Here is a 14,578-nt window from a genome sequence, read left to right as displayed (position 1 = left end):
GGTAACGCCAAAAAATATTTATCAGGTTCGGATCGGGTACGGGTAATTTAAAAATCAAGTTTTAGCATAGTCTTGGTCTGAAAGGGAGAAACTCATACGAAGCAGCATGAAGTTGCACCGGTAACGGCATCAGTTATTTCTGTGGCCTTTCTCTTGACCGTGGACTTATTCGAAAAATACTTATTATGATAACATCCATACACGCAATGAAATTAACAATATTTTTTGAAACATAATATTTCTGTCCTTTGGTAAGCTACGAGTTTTGAAAGTTTGTCGATTTTTTTAAAGGCATTTATGTTGTTTAAACTTGTAAGCAATATTTGCAAATAAACTCTTTTAGGAATACCCGATCAGTCGAAAATATCACGATTATAACAAATCTTGATATTTTGTTACAAACCTTTTTGTATCAATTTGTGTTCTAAACTTTGTCTCGTTAATAGTTAAAATATCAAAATTACTTATCGATCATTAGAAATTATTGCAAGGTTTTGTAAGGTTTTTGGCAGAAAAAGATCAGAATTAGTTAGAATGTACAATATTTTGTTAATTGAATAACAAATTTTGTTATAAACATACTTTAAAAACACACTTTTGAACATTTAAGCGTATGATAACAGAATTTGATATAATTCTATACTTTTTTATCGTTCTGGCATATCAAGAATATTACAGGCTTTGTTATTTCTATCAAGTTCAGATATATTTGTGTTACCGGTTTGTTGTAATCGTTTGATCGGGTACCTCCTACGTAATTATTACTCGGGTATAAATAAAAGTCGTTTGGTAACAATTTCACTTCATCACGGTTGAGTGTTGATTTTCGTTTCACAAAACAATGAGGTATAAAATTGTAAAATTATTGCAACTCTGCGTAATATACAGTGCCTCCACAATTATGGGTCAGCTACAATCATGGGTCACTTTTACGCAAATGCGTCTATCCTCACGAAACTAAACAATTTTCATTGGCAGTGGTATTTTTTATAACTCACTTGTAACCTTATTTATACGATTGAAATGATTCAAAGTTGAAAATGTCACTGAAAACTATAATTCTGCTTGATGCAATGATTGTAGTAATGTTACATTTTGCGGTGCACAATTGAGGGTCAGCCCATATTTTGGCTATTTCTATTACTTTTGCATGATAATACATCACGACTTAATAAAATAACTTATTATCAAGCTTTTACAACAATAAAGTAACTTGCGTTATCTTTTTTGACGATTTTATAGACAAAATGATTTTGAATGCCAAAAGTGACCCATAATTGTGTCTTTTGCTGAAGTGATATTTTTCTTCCCATTCGATTTACACGCATACACTGCAGTGAAACTAATTGTTGATCGAAAGTACACATCAGAACACAGAGATAGATAGTAAAACATTCGTAGTTGATCACTTTTCCGATTTTCTATCTATTTTTGAACATTCAGACAGCACGTTGACTGACCCATAATTGTAGAGGGACTGTATATAAACTTAAAAACCTGAAGAAACTGACTCGAAAAATCTGTGTTTTACATACAAGCTTACGCATTTAGTATTCCTGATGTTACTGAAAACTGGGTTCGAGTCATGCTTGGGTTACAGCAGGAAGATAGTTACACGCTATCAAAAAACGACGAATGTGCGTGTCATCTGTTTCGATGAATTTACAGTGTATCATTCGTTTTTCGCTCCCAGGTCTTGGTTTGCACTGTAACCAGGGATGCCGCATGTACTGAAATATCTGTGTTATTCCGAATTAGAGATTCCAGGTTGCTACGATGCACATATAAAACTCGTCGTTTATTTTAAACTCTACCAGACATGCATTTTTCACCATTCTCTGTGTTGTGCTAGTAGGGTAAATTACCATATAATGGACCCCTCCCCTATAGTGGATCACCCTCTAGATTAATTTATTTTATGTAAAAATTTGAGTGATTTTCAGAAAACTCCCATAGGGAAACATCATGTCCAGCCAGTCTGCATCACAAACATAGGTTAATAAAATAAAGGGGTCCACTATAGGTTAATTTACCCATTCTTCTTGTTGTTGCGATCTGGTTCATTAGAAAGTTATTATGAATCTTTAAAAAAAATTGTATTAAATTTTTATTATTCTCTCGAAAACGAAATAAAAATTTAAGCAGTTTATATGAATCATACGTATATATACAAAATATATAAATAAAATCCCTGATCAATTTTAGTATAAGGTAACTAACACGAAAAATGTAATCCAAATTCTCCGTACACAGTTATGAATAGATATTTTGCTGCGTGAAAAATATGGTCAAATTTTTCAACTGGATTCTAGGAGAACCAATATATCGCGTGGACCTCTGGGTTCATTAACCTTTGTTTACATGAACACTCGGTTCTAGCCTAACTCCGGCCATCACCTCGAGAAACGGGTAGGGTACGGGTAGTTGGAAAACAATTTCGGGTTCGGGTCGGGTACGGGTTTGAAAATTCTCGATGAGTCGGGTACGGGTAACAAATTTCCCATACCCGACCATCTCCACCGTACAATACCGTCTATGATTGCAGCGGTACACTTCAATTCGTACATTCCAGCGGTACACTTTTATTCGTATTGCAGCGGTACGTGTGCAATCGAGGAAAAACTGCATTGCTTTTTAAAAGTTTATCTCATGGCTATGATTACCATAAATTACCCAACAAGAATTGTACATTTTTGCAACGGTCATAAGTTATAAGTTATTACAGTTTTGATATCCACTAAATATTGGTGACTGGATAATGTCCAAAGAGTAAATTTCTAAATATGAAAATTTATAGAAGAGTATGATGATGATGATGGTCCCACCTCATGCCCCTACATCGGTTTGAGCTGGTCGATTTTACATTATTTTTAATGAACATATCGAATAATAGCACATTTCCAACATAATGTTTGGATTTTTAGGGCGATCAATTTCTCCCCAATTTATCTAAAAGTACCTTATAGAATTCTCGAATTTATTTCATGAAGTAGACGATAGAAATTTCACCAATAGCCATAGTGGTTTTCTAGAGCACATACCAGTACTTGTTTTAACTATATACTATTTCATGAAAAATGTACATGAAGCTAGTAAATTGAAAAATACTATAAAAATTGAACAATTTCACCCCGTTCCATGGTACATTTTTGAGTAATGCCCTTTTGAAGGTTGTAGAGTACAAAAAAAGTGATATAAAAACGTCGAAATACTTATTGTAAAGCACGTTTTTCAACTACCATTTTATGAATTTTTTTTAAGACGAAATTACTAAAAACAAAAAACATGGATGGAATTGGTTTTACGTTATAAAATTTGAAAAAAAAGACAAAATGGGACAAAATATGCGGGTACATTTTAAAAGTACTCGCATATTTTGTCCCATCACATATAAATTCAACCAGCAACCGGCAGTATCATTGGCAACGTAAATTGAACTACAGAAAAACAACATTAGTCTAGTTAATTAAATGACATACTTCTATATGCCTAAAATAATCCGATTTACACTAATCTGGAGCAAAATTACATGTTTGCAGTTTGTACCACTATGCAGTGGGCCTGTAATGCGGGTACTTTCAATATGGGACAAAAACAACTTGGTATTTTTTCCATGTTTTTCCATACAAAAGTATCAATTTTTTTTTTTTTTTTGAAGTAGAATACTTCTCTCAGGAAGTTCGGCTACATAGGGATGTGAAATGAAAATCTAAAACCGAAAAAAGTGAAAAATATGTCAAATTTCAAATGCTAATAAATCGGTTAGTATTCGATGGATTTCTTTTGTTCTTGCAGCAATAGATGGGAAAATCTTCTAAGATTCTTCCCAAAATAAGATAATTATAATTTTATTATTCACACTATTGTACTATTGAAAATAGACAAGCCTTGTCAAAACGAAAAATTCGACCTCTGATTGGTCGTTATATGCTTGCTTCCCGAGCACGGTCGACAGGATCATATACCTTGCAATTGAAAACATGCTATTTGGCCTATATAATAGCCTGTTTCAGCCGGAGCCGCTCATAATAGTTCTAGACAGCGACAACAGCAGTCGTCCTTCCTTAGCAGCAGCAGCACTAGCTCTGTGGTTGGTCACCACGTCTCAGGAGCAGCGCGGTTTTTCTCAGCGTGTGTACAGCGACAACAGCAGTCGTCCTTCCTTAGCAGCAGCACTAGCCCTGTGGTTGGTCACCACGTCTCAGGAGCAGCGCGGTTTTTCTCAGCGTGTGTCGCCAGACAGCCATTATTCCCCCCGTGTTGAGGCAGCATGAAGATTGCCATCAGGAAATCCAATTTTGGAAATCAAAATGCCTTTTTGAAGGCAAATAAACAAGTCATTGAAAGTAATAATTTTTGTCAACGCAAGCAAGCATTCTGTGTTGCATCCTAACAATTTAAATTTGTCGCACCCGTCTAATTTACTGAATGTGAAAAAGCTTCCACAGTGCATGTTGTCCGTGTATCTTAATTCCCCCAATGTTAGGGCAGCTCAAAGGTTGTAATTAGCAACCGATTTTGAACCGCAGCATGCTTTTTTCAAGGCAAATAAAAAAAAATTGAAGGTTAATGATTTTCTGGCATCAACACAAGCAGACATTCTGTGCGGGATGCAATCAAATTCTGTTGTAGTTGTCTAATTTTTACTTTATTTAGTAAACCCACCACTGTAGGAGCAGCGCAAAGGCTGCGATCAGCATAACCGACATTGAATAATAAACTGCCTTGTTAGAACGCATTCACAAAAGCAGTTAGTTCGACTATGCAGAGCTAATATGAAGTCGATTCAATCAAACAGCATAAACAGAATTTCGTCGTCTCCCAGCTGCCAAGTTGCAACATGATGCAACACGCAACAGCGAGCAAACGAAATCGCTTGATGTTACAAACCGCAATAAGATACGGGTTAAAACCGTTGCGTGTGTGAGAGCACCATCGGTGTTTATTCGCTGGATACACTATCTACTGTCTACTGAACGCAATAATCTGCTTACATGCGACATGGGGACGGGAACATTTTCTTCAACCAAGCTGCACAACACGACACAAAACATGTTATTTTGTTGCTTCAATGAGAGTGCTATCGGTCCGGCTCGACAAGAAATCATTTTTGTGCATCCGTGCTACGAAACTGAGGAAAAACTTTAGAAACTGAAAAAAGAGGTGGAGCTTATCAAATGATCGCTCTGAACCAGTATGAAGTCACACATATTTTTCAAGTTATATCATTCCACCACGTACGTAAAATAATTCATTCCTATTTTCATCCCTATATAAGAGCCTGTTTTAGTCGAAGCCGCTCATAATGGTTCTGAACAGCGACGTCAGCAGTCCTCCCTTAGCAGCAGCGGGAGCGAGCAGTGGGTACCATCGATAGCGAATAGCGGCCACAACTATGGCATGGCTGCGAATAAGCGTAGCAGTTTCAGCGGATCTCACCATCGATAGCAGCAGGGCCAGCAGATGCAGGTACAGCGGATACCAATGGCGGCCACAACTGTGGCATGACTACGGATAGCGTTGCAGTTGCTCAGCAGTTGGGCCAGCGTATAGCGGCCACAACTGTGGCATGGCTATGCATAGCGTAGCTGTTGCAGGGGGTATATCAGCATCGATAGTAGCAGGGTCAGTTGATGCAACGACACTCCCTTTACTAAAATGCTGTTTCAGTGTGGTAGCGGGAAGCATCAGCAGCAGGCTTGCATGAAGTGAATACATCAGCCAGCAACTTTCTCTAAGGCCTCTGCCATAGTAGACGCGAAAAGCGGCGCGAACCGATTCGCTCGGCCGTAGGTTGATGTACAGCTCTACTGATGGCTGCACATTAACCTACAGCTGAGCGAATCGGTTCGCGTCGCTTTTCGCGTCTATTATGACAGAGGCCTAATGGGAAAGTTGTATCAGTTTGTTCAGAAGAATATTATTGTCGGTAATATTACAGAGATGCGATTGCGTAAATCCGATTTTGAATTGAACAATTGTTCTTTTGAGAACGAATAACACACTTATTTGAAGAGTTAATAGCTTTTGGTACCAATAGCAGTATAGTGACAGCCTCAGCGGTAGATGCAGATGCAGCCGGTACTTCACTGAGGCCGATGTAAAGGTAAATGGGAGCAGCACGGCGAAACAGTTCGGGTTATGCTTAGACGCGCGTCATTTTTCGTTGTTGATATTCCCCACATGAAACGACGCGCTTTCGTATGATAGCGGTGGTATTAGCGGTAGATACATTTGCCAACACTTCCTCCAGTAAAGCCGTGTCTAGTTTTCAATGTGAAAACACCTTTCTCATTGTGTTGACCGTGCGCCTTAGTCCTCACTATCAAGGTAACACAGAGATGTAAGATAAACACTACATCCTATGATAAATTGAACAATTGTCCTTATAAGGACAACAAATGAATTAATGAAGATTTAATTTTGAATTAGAATACTTCTCTCAGGAAGTTCGGCTACATAGGGATGTAAAATGAAAATCTAAAACTGAAAAAAGTGAGAAAAATTTCAAATGCTAATAAATCGGTTAGTTTTCGATGGATTTCCTTCGTTTTTGCAGCAATCGATTAGAAAATCTTCTAAGATTCCTACCAAATGCTTGAAATTGCAATTTTATCATTCGAACTATTGTACTATTGAAAACTCTTAAGCCTTGTCAAAACACAAAATTCGACCTCTGATTGGTCGCTATACCGCGCTTTCCCAAGCACGGTCAGCAGAGTTATGGACCTAGTAAATTGGGAATGCATCATTTGGCCTATATAAGAGCTTCATCAGATAATAAACAAACATTTAATCGGATATTAAATTGAACAACTGAAATTTGAACACAAATGATTATTTGAAGAGTTAATATTTTCTCGTTTTGCGCTATAATCCAAAGTTAATTATCTCCATCTACATGCATACTCTGACTATTATTACGTGTTTGCGTCGCTTAGTGTTTGGCTACGGTCATGCAGAACGCAAATAACGGCGCGATGCGATTCGGCAAGACGAAATCTGTTGAAATGTATAGCTCTACTTCGCCTTAAAAAGAGCTGTACATTTCACCACGGTAAGGCGAATCGCATCGCGCCGGCATTCGCGTTCTGCATAACCGTAGCCTTTGTTCCGTTCCCGTTTAATGATGTCGTATTAAATGTGCATATTACAATTCGGCAGCACTTCAACTTCTCATTTGCACAAAATTTAAAAATATCCAATGAACTTCATTCAAAATATCAGACAAAAGAAATTACAATACTGCCAATGAACGGTCAACGTTTATTTACTAGAAAAAATGACTGACACGCAAGCAGCCAGGTTATCTTTCTTGTAAAAGTATTCTACTTCAACCTTGCGGTCGTGGCTTTGCATACAACCTTCTTGTGATTTTTTTTCCAGAAAATATGATAACAATTAAGTCGATTCTCGATGATAACTCAAAAGTGACCAAAATCAGTATGGGACAGTTATACGGGTACCGGCAGTATAGTCACTGTATATTTTATTAGTCTGACGGAGTGGATTCGGGAACCAATTTAAACTGTTATAACGGGAACCAGTCAATGGAGATTCTATACGACTGGTTCTCGTTATAACAGTTTAAATTGGTTCCCAACTCCACTTCGCCAAACTGTAAATATAGGGATTGTAGTCGTATAGAATCTCAACTGATTGGCTCCCGTTATAACAGTTAAAATTGGTTCCCAAACCCACTTCGCCAGACTAGTAAAATATACACCTACCGCCCTAACGGCCCAACGAAAAAATACAAGTTTGATTATTTCGACGAAGATCCAATTTCCCTGCAATTTTGAGCCCAAGTATAAATGACAGTTCTAAAAGGTATGCTATTCACGTCGATGCATTAGTATTAGTGAGCGTTATGAACTTTTTCAGATTTTGTATGAAATTTTAAATGATTATGCATTTAAAACTAAACTTATAAAACATACTTTCCTGAAAAGTTATAGAAATGATGTAGAAACATGTTTTATTTGTGAGAAATACATAAACATGTTAGGGCTTAGGTAAAATATGCTGTTTTTCATCATTTTGCCGGTAACCTTTTTGCACTTTTCGTTTTTTTCTTGTACTCTAATAGCACTTCTAAATAGAGTCGCTTATGTTTCATACAGTAACAAAAGTCATGAGCTATGACAATGACTAAGATTATGCTCCAACTATTAGAAATATAGCATTTTTATATATTTTATTTCGACATATTGTCGCAATTTTTCACACGACATCTAAATTAATATCAATTTCTAGTGTGTTTCAACTGGAGATTCACTCTCCAACCAAAAAAATGATATAATATAAAACAACATAAAACGAGAAATTTTCAAAAATGTTCCGAATTCCATAAAAAACGCGAAATTTTTCATAAGGAGATTAGTTTGTGTGCGTGGATAGACAAAAATGTAGCATACCTTGTAGAACTGTCATCTATACTTGGATTTTGAGCACATTTGAAGCACTTTGGGTAACCAGTTCCGAAATAGGGTGACCATAAAAACTGCTTTATTCGATGTATTTTTATTTTAAAAAATTCATGACTTTTGAACCAGTTGATCGATTTTTGATCTTTTTAGACCAAATGAAAGGTCATTATTTCTAGCTTCAAAAGGTAAAAACCAAAAAATAAATCTGTGTGCTTCCACATGCCAAAAATATAAAATTATTATAGTTTTTGTCATGGGCGCAACTAAGGAAAATTTCTAGGAGGGGGGAGGGGCTAGTTTTCATGTATATAAGTTTAAAAAACAGAAAAAGGAGTTTAAATATGCTTATTTAACGCTTAAAATAGTGTCGTAACAGCAGACAAAATCACTTCGAGATAGAATCTCCGAAGATGTACTGAATATCTTGAACACAGCGTCAACGCCAACCTCTTTCAGCAACACTGATTTGATATTGGGGAGAGCCAGGTTTGGTAAATGGCTGGGCAGTGCTTTTTAACAGCACACCCGTACTAGCTGGAATAAAATAGACCCCAGTGTGGTTCAAGGCAAAAGGCTCAAGGCATATTGCCCTATTCCTACCTCCACGTGCTACCGACTGTGATACGAGCAACCAAGGGAAAATCGGTGAACCGGTGAGAACTTGGTCGTATGCTGACAGGAAAGGGGTAGTTGTTCTCCTTAGAGAGCAGCTTGTCTGAACCCCACAGGCTAGGGGCGGCTCAAACAGCGACTGATCCGGACCGACCGGCTGAACTATGAAATGCGGTGTCTCGCCAGCTACACCTATGGCGGCAGCCCCGTCGCGAGACTGGGCGTCGCAGCCCTAGTAAGGCAGCATACTAAAATAAACATACTACGAAGAATCAAGAATTCAAAACGAACCGGAACAATAGGCAATGACCCAGCCGACGAAATAAGGACGACGATTAGAAGCTCGGTACATGTAACAGTAGATCGCTCAACGCCCCGGATGTCGACTGGATTCTGCTGGATCAGCACAGAACATGAACGGAAGGAAAGACTTATATAAGCCGGTGATCGGCCCGCACAGCCTGTACACCGTGAAGAACGACAACGGCCAGCCATGCTTGTCATTCTCCTCAGTATGTGAAAGGAGAGGAGAAATAATTCACCGCGCACTTTTCTGCCAGTATGTGCCTGCGTGTAGCAAATGCTTTCACCACACTGCTTCTTTCTCACTCCAAGTGTCTCAACCAGCTTACAGAGAGACAAACACACTTCCAGCTCACCCCACATCTGATAGAAACAAGAGGGGTGAATCACTCTACAGAGAAAACGCAGAAGTGCACAACAGTGTCCACTGGCGAGTAGTCCGGAAGGTGAAAAAAAACTACCGGGAAAAATGTAGTCCTCGTGAAGCTACGAACGAATTCCACCAGAGTAAATTCTACCGACACGAGCAATGCAGTCTATTTTTTTTCTCCCAATCTCTTTTCCTCTTCTGCCATGCTCAAGAAACCAGTGCAAGATGTTCTCCTGCCCTCTAGAGGTTTACTGAGGAGAAAAGACAAGCATGCGGCCAGCTATGCACCAACTTCGCAGCTTCCCACGGGCTGGCAGTCCAAAGTCCCTTCTTTCCTCGACCAACGTAGAGCAAAACAATTGACCACGTTCTCATCGACGGCCCGTTCTTCTCAGACATTACATACGTACGCACCAATCACAGTGCTGATCGGACATGACTACTTCAATACAAAAAACTACAAAACGCTGATATAACCTCTACGGAAGTTAGTTATTTTTGAATAATCTCTATATATAAAGTCAAACGTGCCCTTCCAATTGAGACCAAGAGTTATTTTTTATGTTTGCCCCAAACAGAACGACAAACAAATGAAAAAGGTATACTTTTTGTTGAAAAACAATAATAATTTTTACAGAACTAAGATATTCACAATGTCAATGTCAGAGACAGTTTTATCGTGAAAATTGAAGTAAAAAATTAGAGCGAACAATGTGTTTTTTCAATCTTAATCGGTTATTTTCAAAGACAGAGAAAATCTTTAACTTACTGTCCGTATGGTATCGTCTTAGAAATGAAGATGGTAAAATTTTGTTACCTTTCATACCAGGCTTTCGAAAAAAACTCTCAGTGGAAGAAGAGCCTCGTAGACTAGAAAATGACATAGAAAAAACTTGTTGCAAAATCGTTCACAAGTAGTCAAATCGTTTGTATACTTTAGTTGTGTAGCTTGATTTAGACTAAGGCTGTCGGATTCGCCTGACAGTTAGCCTTGTTACACAGTGCAACAAAAATTGACTTTTTTTCTGCCTTGGTTTCAATATATAAGTTTTTTGTGTATTTTGATGCAAAACCAAATTTACCCGAGTTTGAACATATTTCAACTTAAGGGGCAACAATGGCGCCATTTTGAATTTTTTAAAAATCGGAAATTTTCGATGTTTTTTCGACGCAATTTTGTTTTAAGACCAAATATTGAAATTCTAAGAGTTTGTCCACATATTAACATCTTCTTACCCATCTTTAAAAAAAAACAGATCTTGAATCGGACAAAAACTGAACTCAAAACGGTGATTCTACGAAACCGGTTTTGACATGGTTTTAGCAGAGTAGGCAGTGTGACTTTGCCCTCGTATCCAAGTGAGTTTTAAAACTTGCTTGCACATTTATTTTCGGTTTGCTCGTAAACCCTACTAAAAGTGCATTACACTTGAGTTGGATTTGAGTTCTAATCCTGCATAACAACAATTGCATAAAAATCGAAATGCGATGAAATTAGCGCCGCGTCTGCTGCAACAGTTTGTTGCATTGTCCTTAGAAAGCATAAATTCGATCTAAAAACAAAACTCATCGCGTTACATAATCGCCTGCATCGCTGAATACAGTGTGCGGTGCAAAAAAACTCATACTATCGAGAGGAAGTAGATTCAAGTTGGATTCAAATCTGGAAAAGTGTTACTCAGTTCAACTTTGCACGAGTTCATGCCATCACTGGGTTTTAGTATATTTCACAAAGCAAAATAATATCGAGTATATCTCAGCATTAATGGTAATGTTCAAACTCGGTGGAATTTATTTTCGCATTAAACTTCATAAAAAAATCATGTATAGAAGCCAAGGCAAAAAAATTGTTGCACTGTGTTATCAGCTCTGATTGATCGAAGATGCGTTCAACAAGAATAGCTTTTAGATAGAATGGTTTCAATAATTATTTCTTCGTCTACCATACAATATGGTTTCTACTCGGTTTCCTCTGCGGACGCCATGATGAATATAATGACACCTGAAGTTTAATGTTGTTGGTTTAATTTAGTTATTGAGACACTGATGGTAATTTTAAACAAGTTTCTAAATTGACAATGAGATGATTTCACACTTTAACTATAAAAAATTGTGTTTGTTTCAGAAATTGGAAATAGATTTAAATTTTTCTGGAAATGATAAAATTTTTAAAAACGTTAAAATCAGTTCATTTTGTTTTTTAATGTTTTGCTTATTTGGTCACAATCAGGGCAGGATTTAGAAGCTGGGGGGTCCGGGGCAAATTTGTTTGTGAGGCCCTCTTTTCTTTAAACATTTAAAGGTAACGTTCTGGAAGGTGACGAGCAAAAAGAAAGGTCGCCCTTAGGACTAGGAGGGGCCCCTTCGATCGGGAGGCCCGGGGCATTTGCCCCCTTTGCCGACCACCCCCCCCCCCCCTCAAATCCGGGCCTGGTCTCAATGTCAATCTTCTGCAATGTAATGTAATTCTTCCTACATGCACAAGCAAAAATATGTACCCGCATAGTTAATATACAAGTTTGTGTCAATATGACTTTTCTTTTTAACAAAGGTTGCTGTCAGCATCAGATAAATTAATTCGGATTATTTTCTTAGCCTTAGGAGCATTATGCGACGATACTGGAGTTCGACCACATTGGTTGTTATGGCTAACAATTGCACTAGCTGTTCTGTTCCTCATCATGCTGCTCATGAACATATTTTTATGCACAGCAATGAGCTGTAGTTGTGCAAGAACAGAGGTAAATGTGTCAATACTAATAATTACTCCAAGATTTTGTTTAAATAGGCATCTTTATTTCAGATAATTGAAAAAGAACCATCAATCATCGAGGAATATGATCCATACCGAAGCTGGCACGGTTCTCAATATGGATCCAGATACTCACTGCATGGACGGGATGGCGGCCATAATAAAGGTTACACTAGTGGAGGTAGCACGATTCACTCCAACAGATCGTTGCCAATTGACTCCGATCACTACGCGATTGTACACAGCAGGCCAGGCTCTAGGCATTCAGGCCTACATGGGAATCGTTCTCGAGGGCCGCCTAGTAACATGTAAATATAATGCGAAATCTACAAATGGCACTCTCCAGAATAAAACAGTGAAGTTGAAAGCCGGCAACGGCAAAGGCCATTTGAGGATTGTATGCATTATTCTGTATTTCATAGCATTTAGTATGGAATATTATCTTTGTACTGTCTCTAATTTGCTATAATTTTATACCAGAAAAAAAACCAATCAGGTTTATCCGAAAGCATAGCTATATAACATGTAAATATTTGTGAAAAAACACTTTAAAATTTTAGATACTGTAATTAACGAAATTTTTAAACTATACAAATTGTGTAACAGGCAAATTTGAAACGAAAGATTTCAGAGCAGTTTTTATGGCGGAAAGAGTAGAAAGCGTATTATAATAAGTATGAATTTGTTATAAGTCAACAAATCGAACAACACTAACAGTGTTCCTGTAATGCTAAAAGTGTTGAAAGTAAAAAAAAAACATTCAACTAATCAGATAGCAAATGTTTCTCGATAATGTACTATTCTGATTCGAACTTTGAACAGCATAAAAACCTCAATACTTTTAAAAAAGGCTCATTAATACTACTAATAAAACAAATTTAAAGTTCGTTCTACACATTCATATTCGTTACCAACGATAACTTACATAGCAATGAACCACTATTCTATTAAGTGACAACTCGTATTATTACTAATTTGGATTAAATAAAAAAAAGGTTACCTTCTTCCCGAAAAACCTTGAACGCGTCGGATTTTTCCGTGTAGACATCGAAACACCCTTTAACCCACCACAGAGTGCGGCCATTCTACATTTAGGAAATGAGAATTTTCTCTCAATTATATTTTCCTATAGTTGTATGGCAACACTGAATTACACACATACAATTTATCAGTTGAATCACCCTGTCAGGAAATGCTATTCATTCGGTAACTAACAAGAGAAGAGAACGCGTCGGAAAGTTCGAGTAATAAAAATCACATTGTTTCATTTCAAGTGACCGCGTTTTATTTGCGATTCCTCGAGAGTCCCCTACATTGGTGACCCGCGACGCTTAAGTTCGATTCCGTTCGCGTCGGTACGAAAAATGGAGAACGCCGCTCCAGCAGCTGCCACGGTTTCAGTGAAGCTTCCAGAATTCTGGAAGTCCGACCCGTTAATGTGGTTTGCCCAAGCCGAAGCCCAGTTCACCCTCGCTGGAATTCAAAAGGATTAAACTAAATTTTTTCACATCCTTGCCAAAGTGGATCAGACGGTATTGCGTCATATTTCGGATCTCGTTGCACAGCCGCCAGCCGAAAACAAATACAAAGCCATCAAAGACCGTTTAATTTCCATAAAGCTGGAGATGGGATAAGCTGGAGAAACTGTTAGGCTCTTGTGATTTGGGCGATATGCGGCCAACCCTCTTGCTTGCAAAAATGCAGGAGCTCGCTACTGCATTGAACGTTAACGAAGCGCTAATGAAAATGCTATTTTTACAGTGTATGCCTCCAAGCGTGAAAGCTTTACTTTCAATCAATGATGGCAGTCTCGTACAGCTAGCGGAAATGGCAGATAAAATGGAAGACTCTTCTAACTCTCAAGTTGTTGCACTCAGTTGCTCCAGTCTTTCATGATCTTGAAGCTCAAATTGCTGCGCTCACCGAAGAGGTCCGTCGACTGAAATCTGGCCCAACTAGAAGCCGCAGTCGCTCATGTTCTCGCCAATCGGAAAATGCAGAGCAAATAATTTGCTGGTATCATAGAAAATATGGAGCTCGCGCACAGCAATGTCGTTCTCCCTGTCGTTTTTCAAAAAACTAGGACATTCTCCGTCTCACGCGGCAGAGATA

At 38.1% G+C, this 14,578-nt stretch overlaps 1 protein-coding gene across 5 annotated transcripts in view; it reads left to right on the top strand.

The window, feature by feature from the left end:
• The window catches only part of LOC129728798 (uncharacterized), a 181,575-nt gene extending 168,087 nt beyond the window's left edge, over window positions 1-13,488 (top strand). For all 5 annotated transcript variants that reach the window (XM_055687282.1, XM_055687261.1, XM_055687266.1 and 2 more), the window contains 2 exons: window positions 12,310-12,455; window positions 12,518-13,488. In XM_055687282.1, the coding sequence (XP_055543257.1) occupies window positions 12,310-12,455; window positions 12,518-12,778 (407 nt within the window). In that variant the 3' untranslated portion in view covers window positions 12,779-13,488. The remainder of the gene's footprint in view (window positions 1-12,309; window positions 12,456-12,517) is intronic.
• The last annotated feature ends 1,090 nt before the right edge of the window (window positions 13,489-14,578 follow it).

The sequence above is a fragment of the Wyeomyia smithii genome, chromosome 1, assembly GCF_029784165.1.
Source record: "Wyeomyia smithii strain HCP4-BCI-WySm-NY-G18 chromosome 1, ASM2978416v1, whole genome shotgun sequence".
Taxonomy (NCBI): Eukaryota; Metazoa; Arthropoda; class Insecta; order Diptera; family Culicidae; genus Wyeomyia; species Wyeomyia smithii.
Note: the sequence above shows the minus strand (reverse complement) of the source record. Positions and strands in the feature narration are given on the sequence as shown.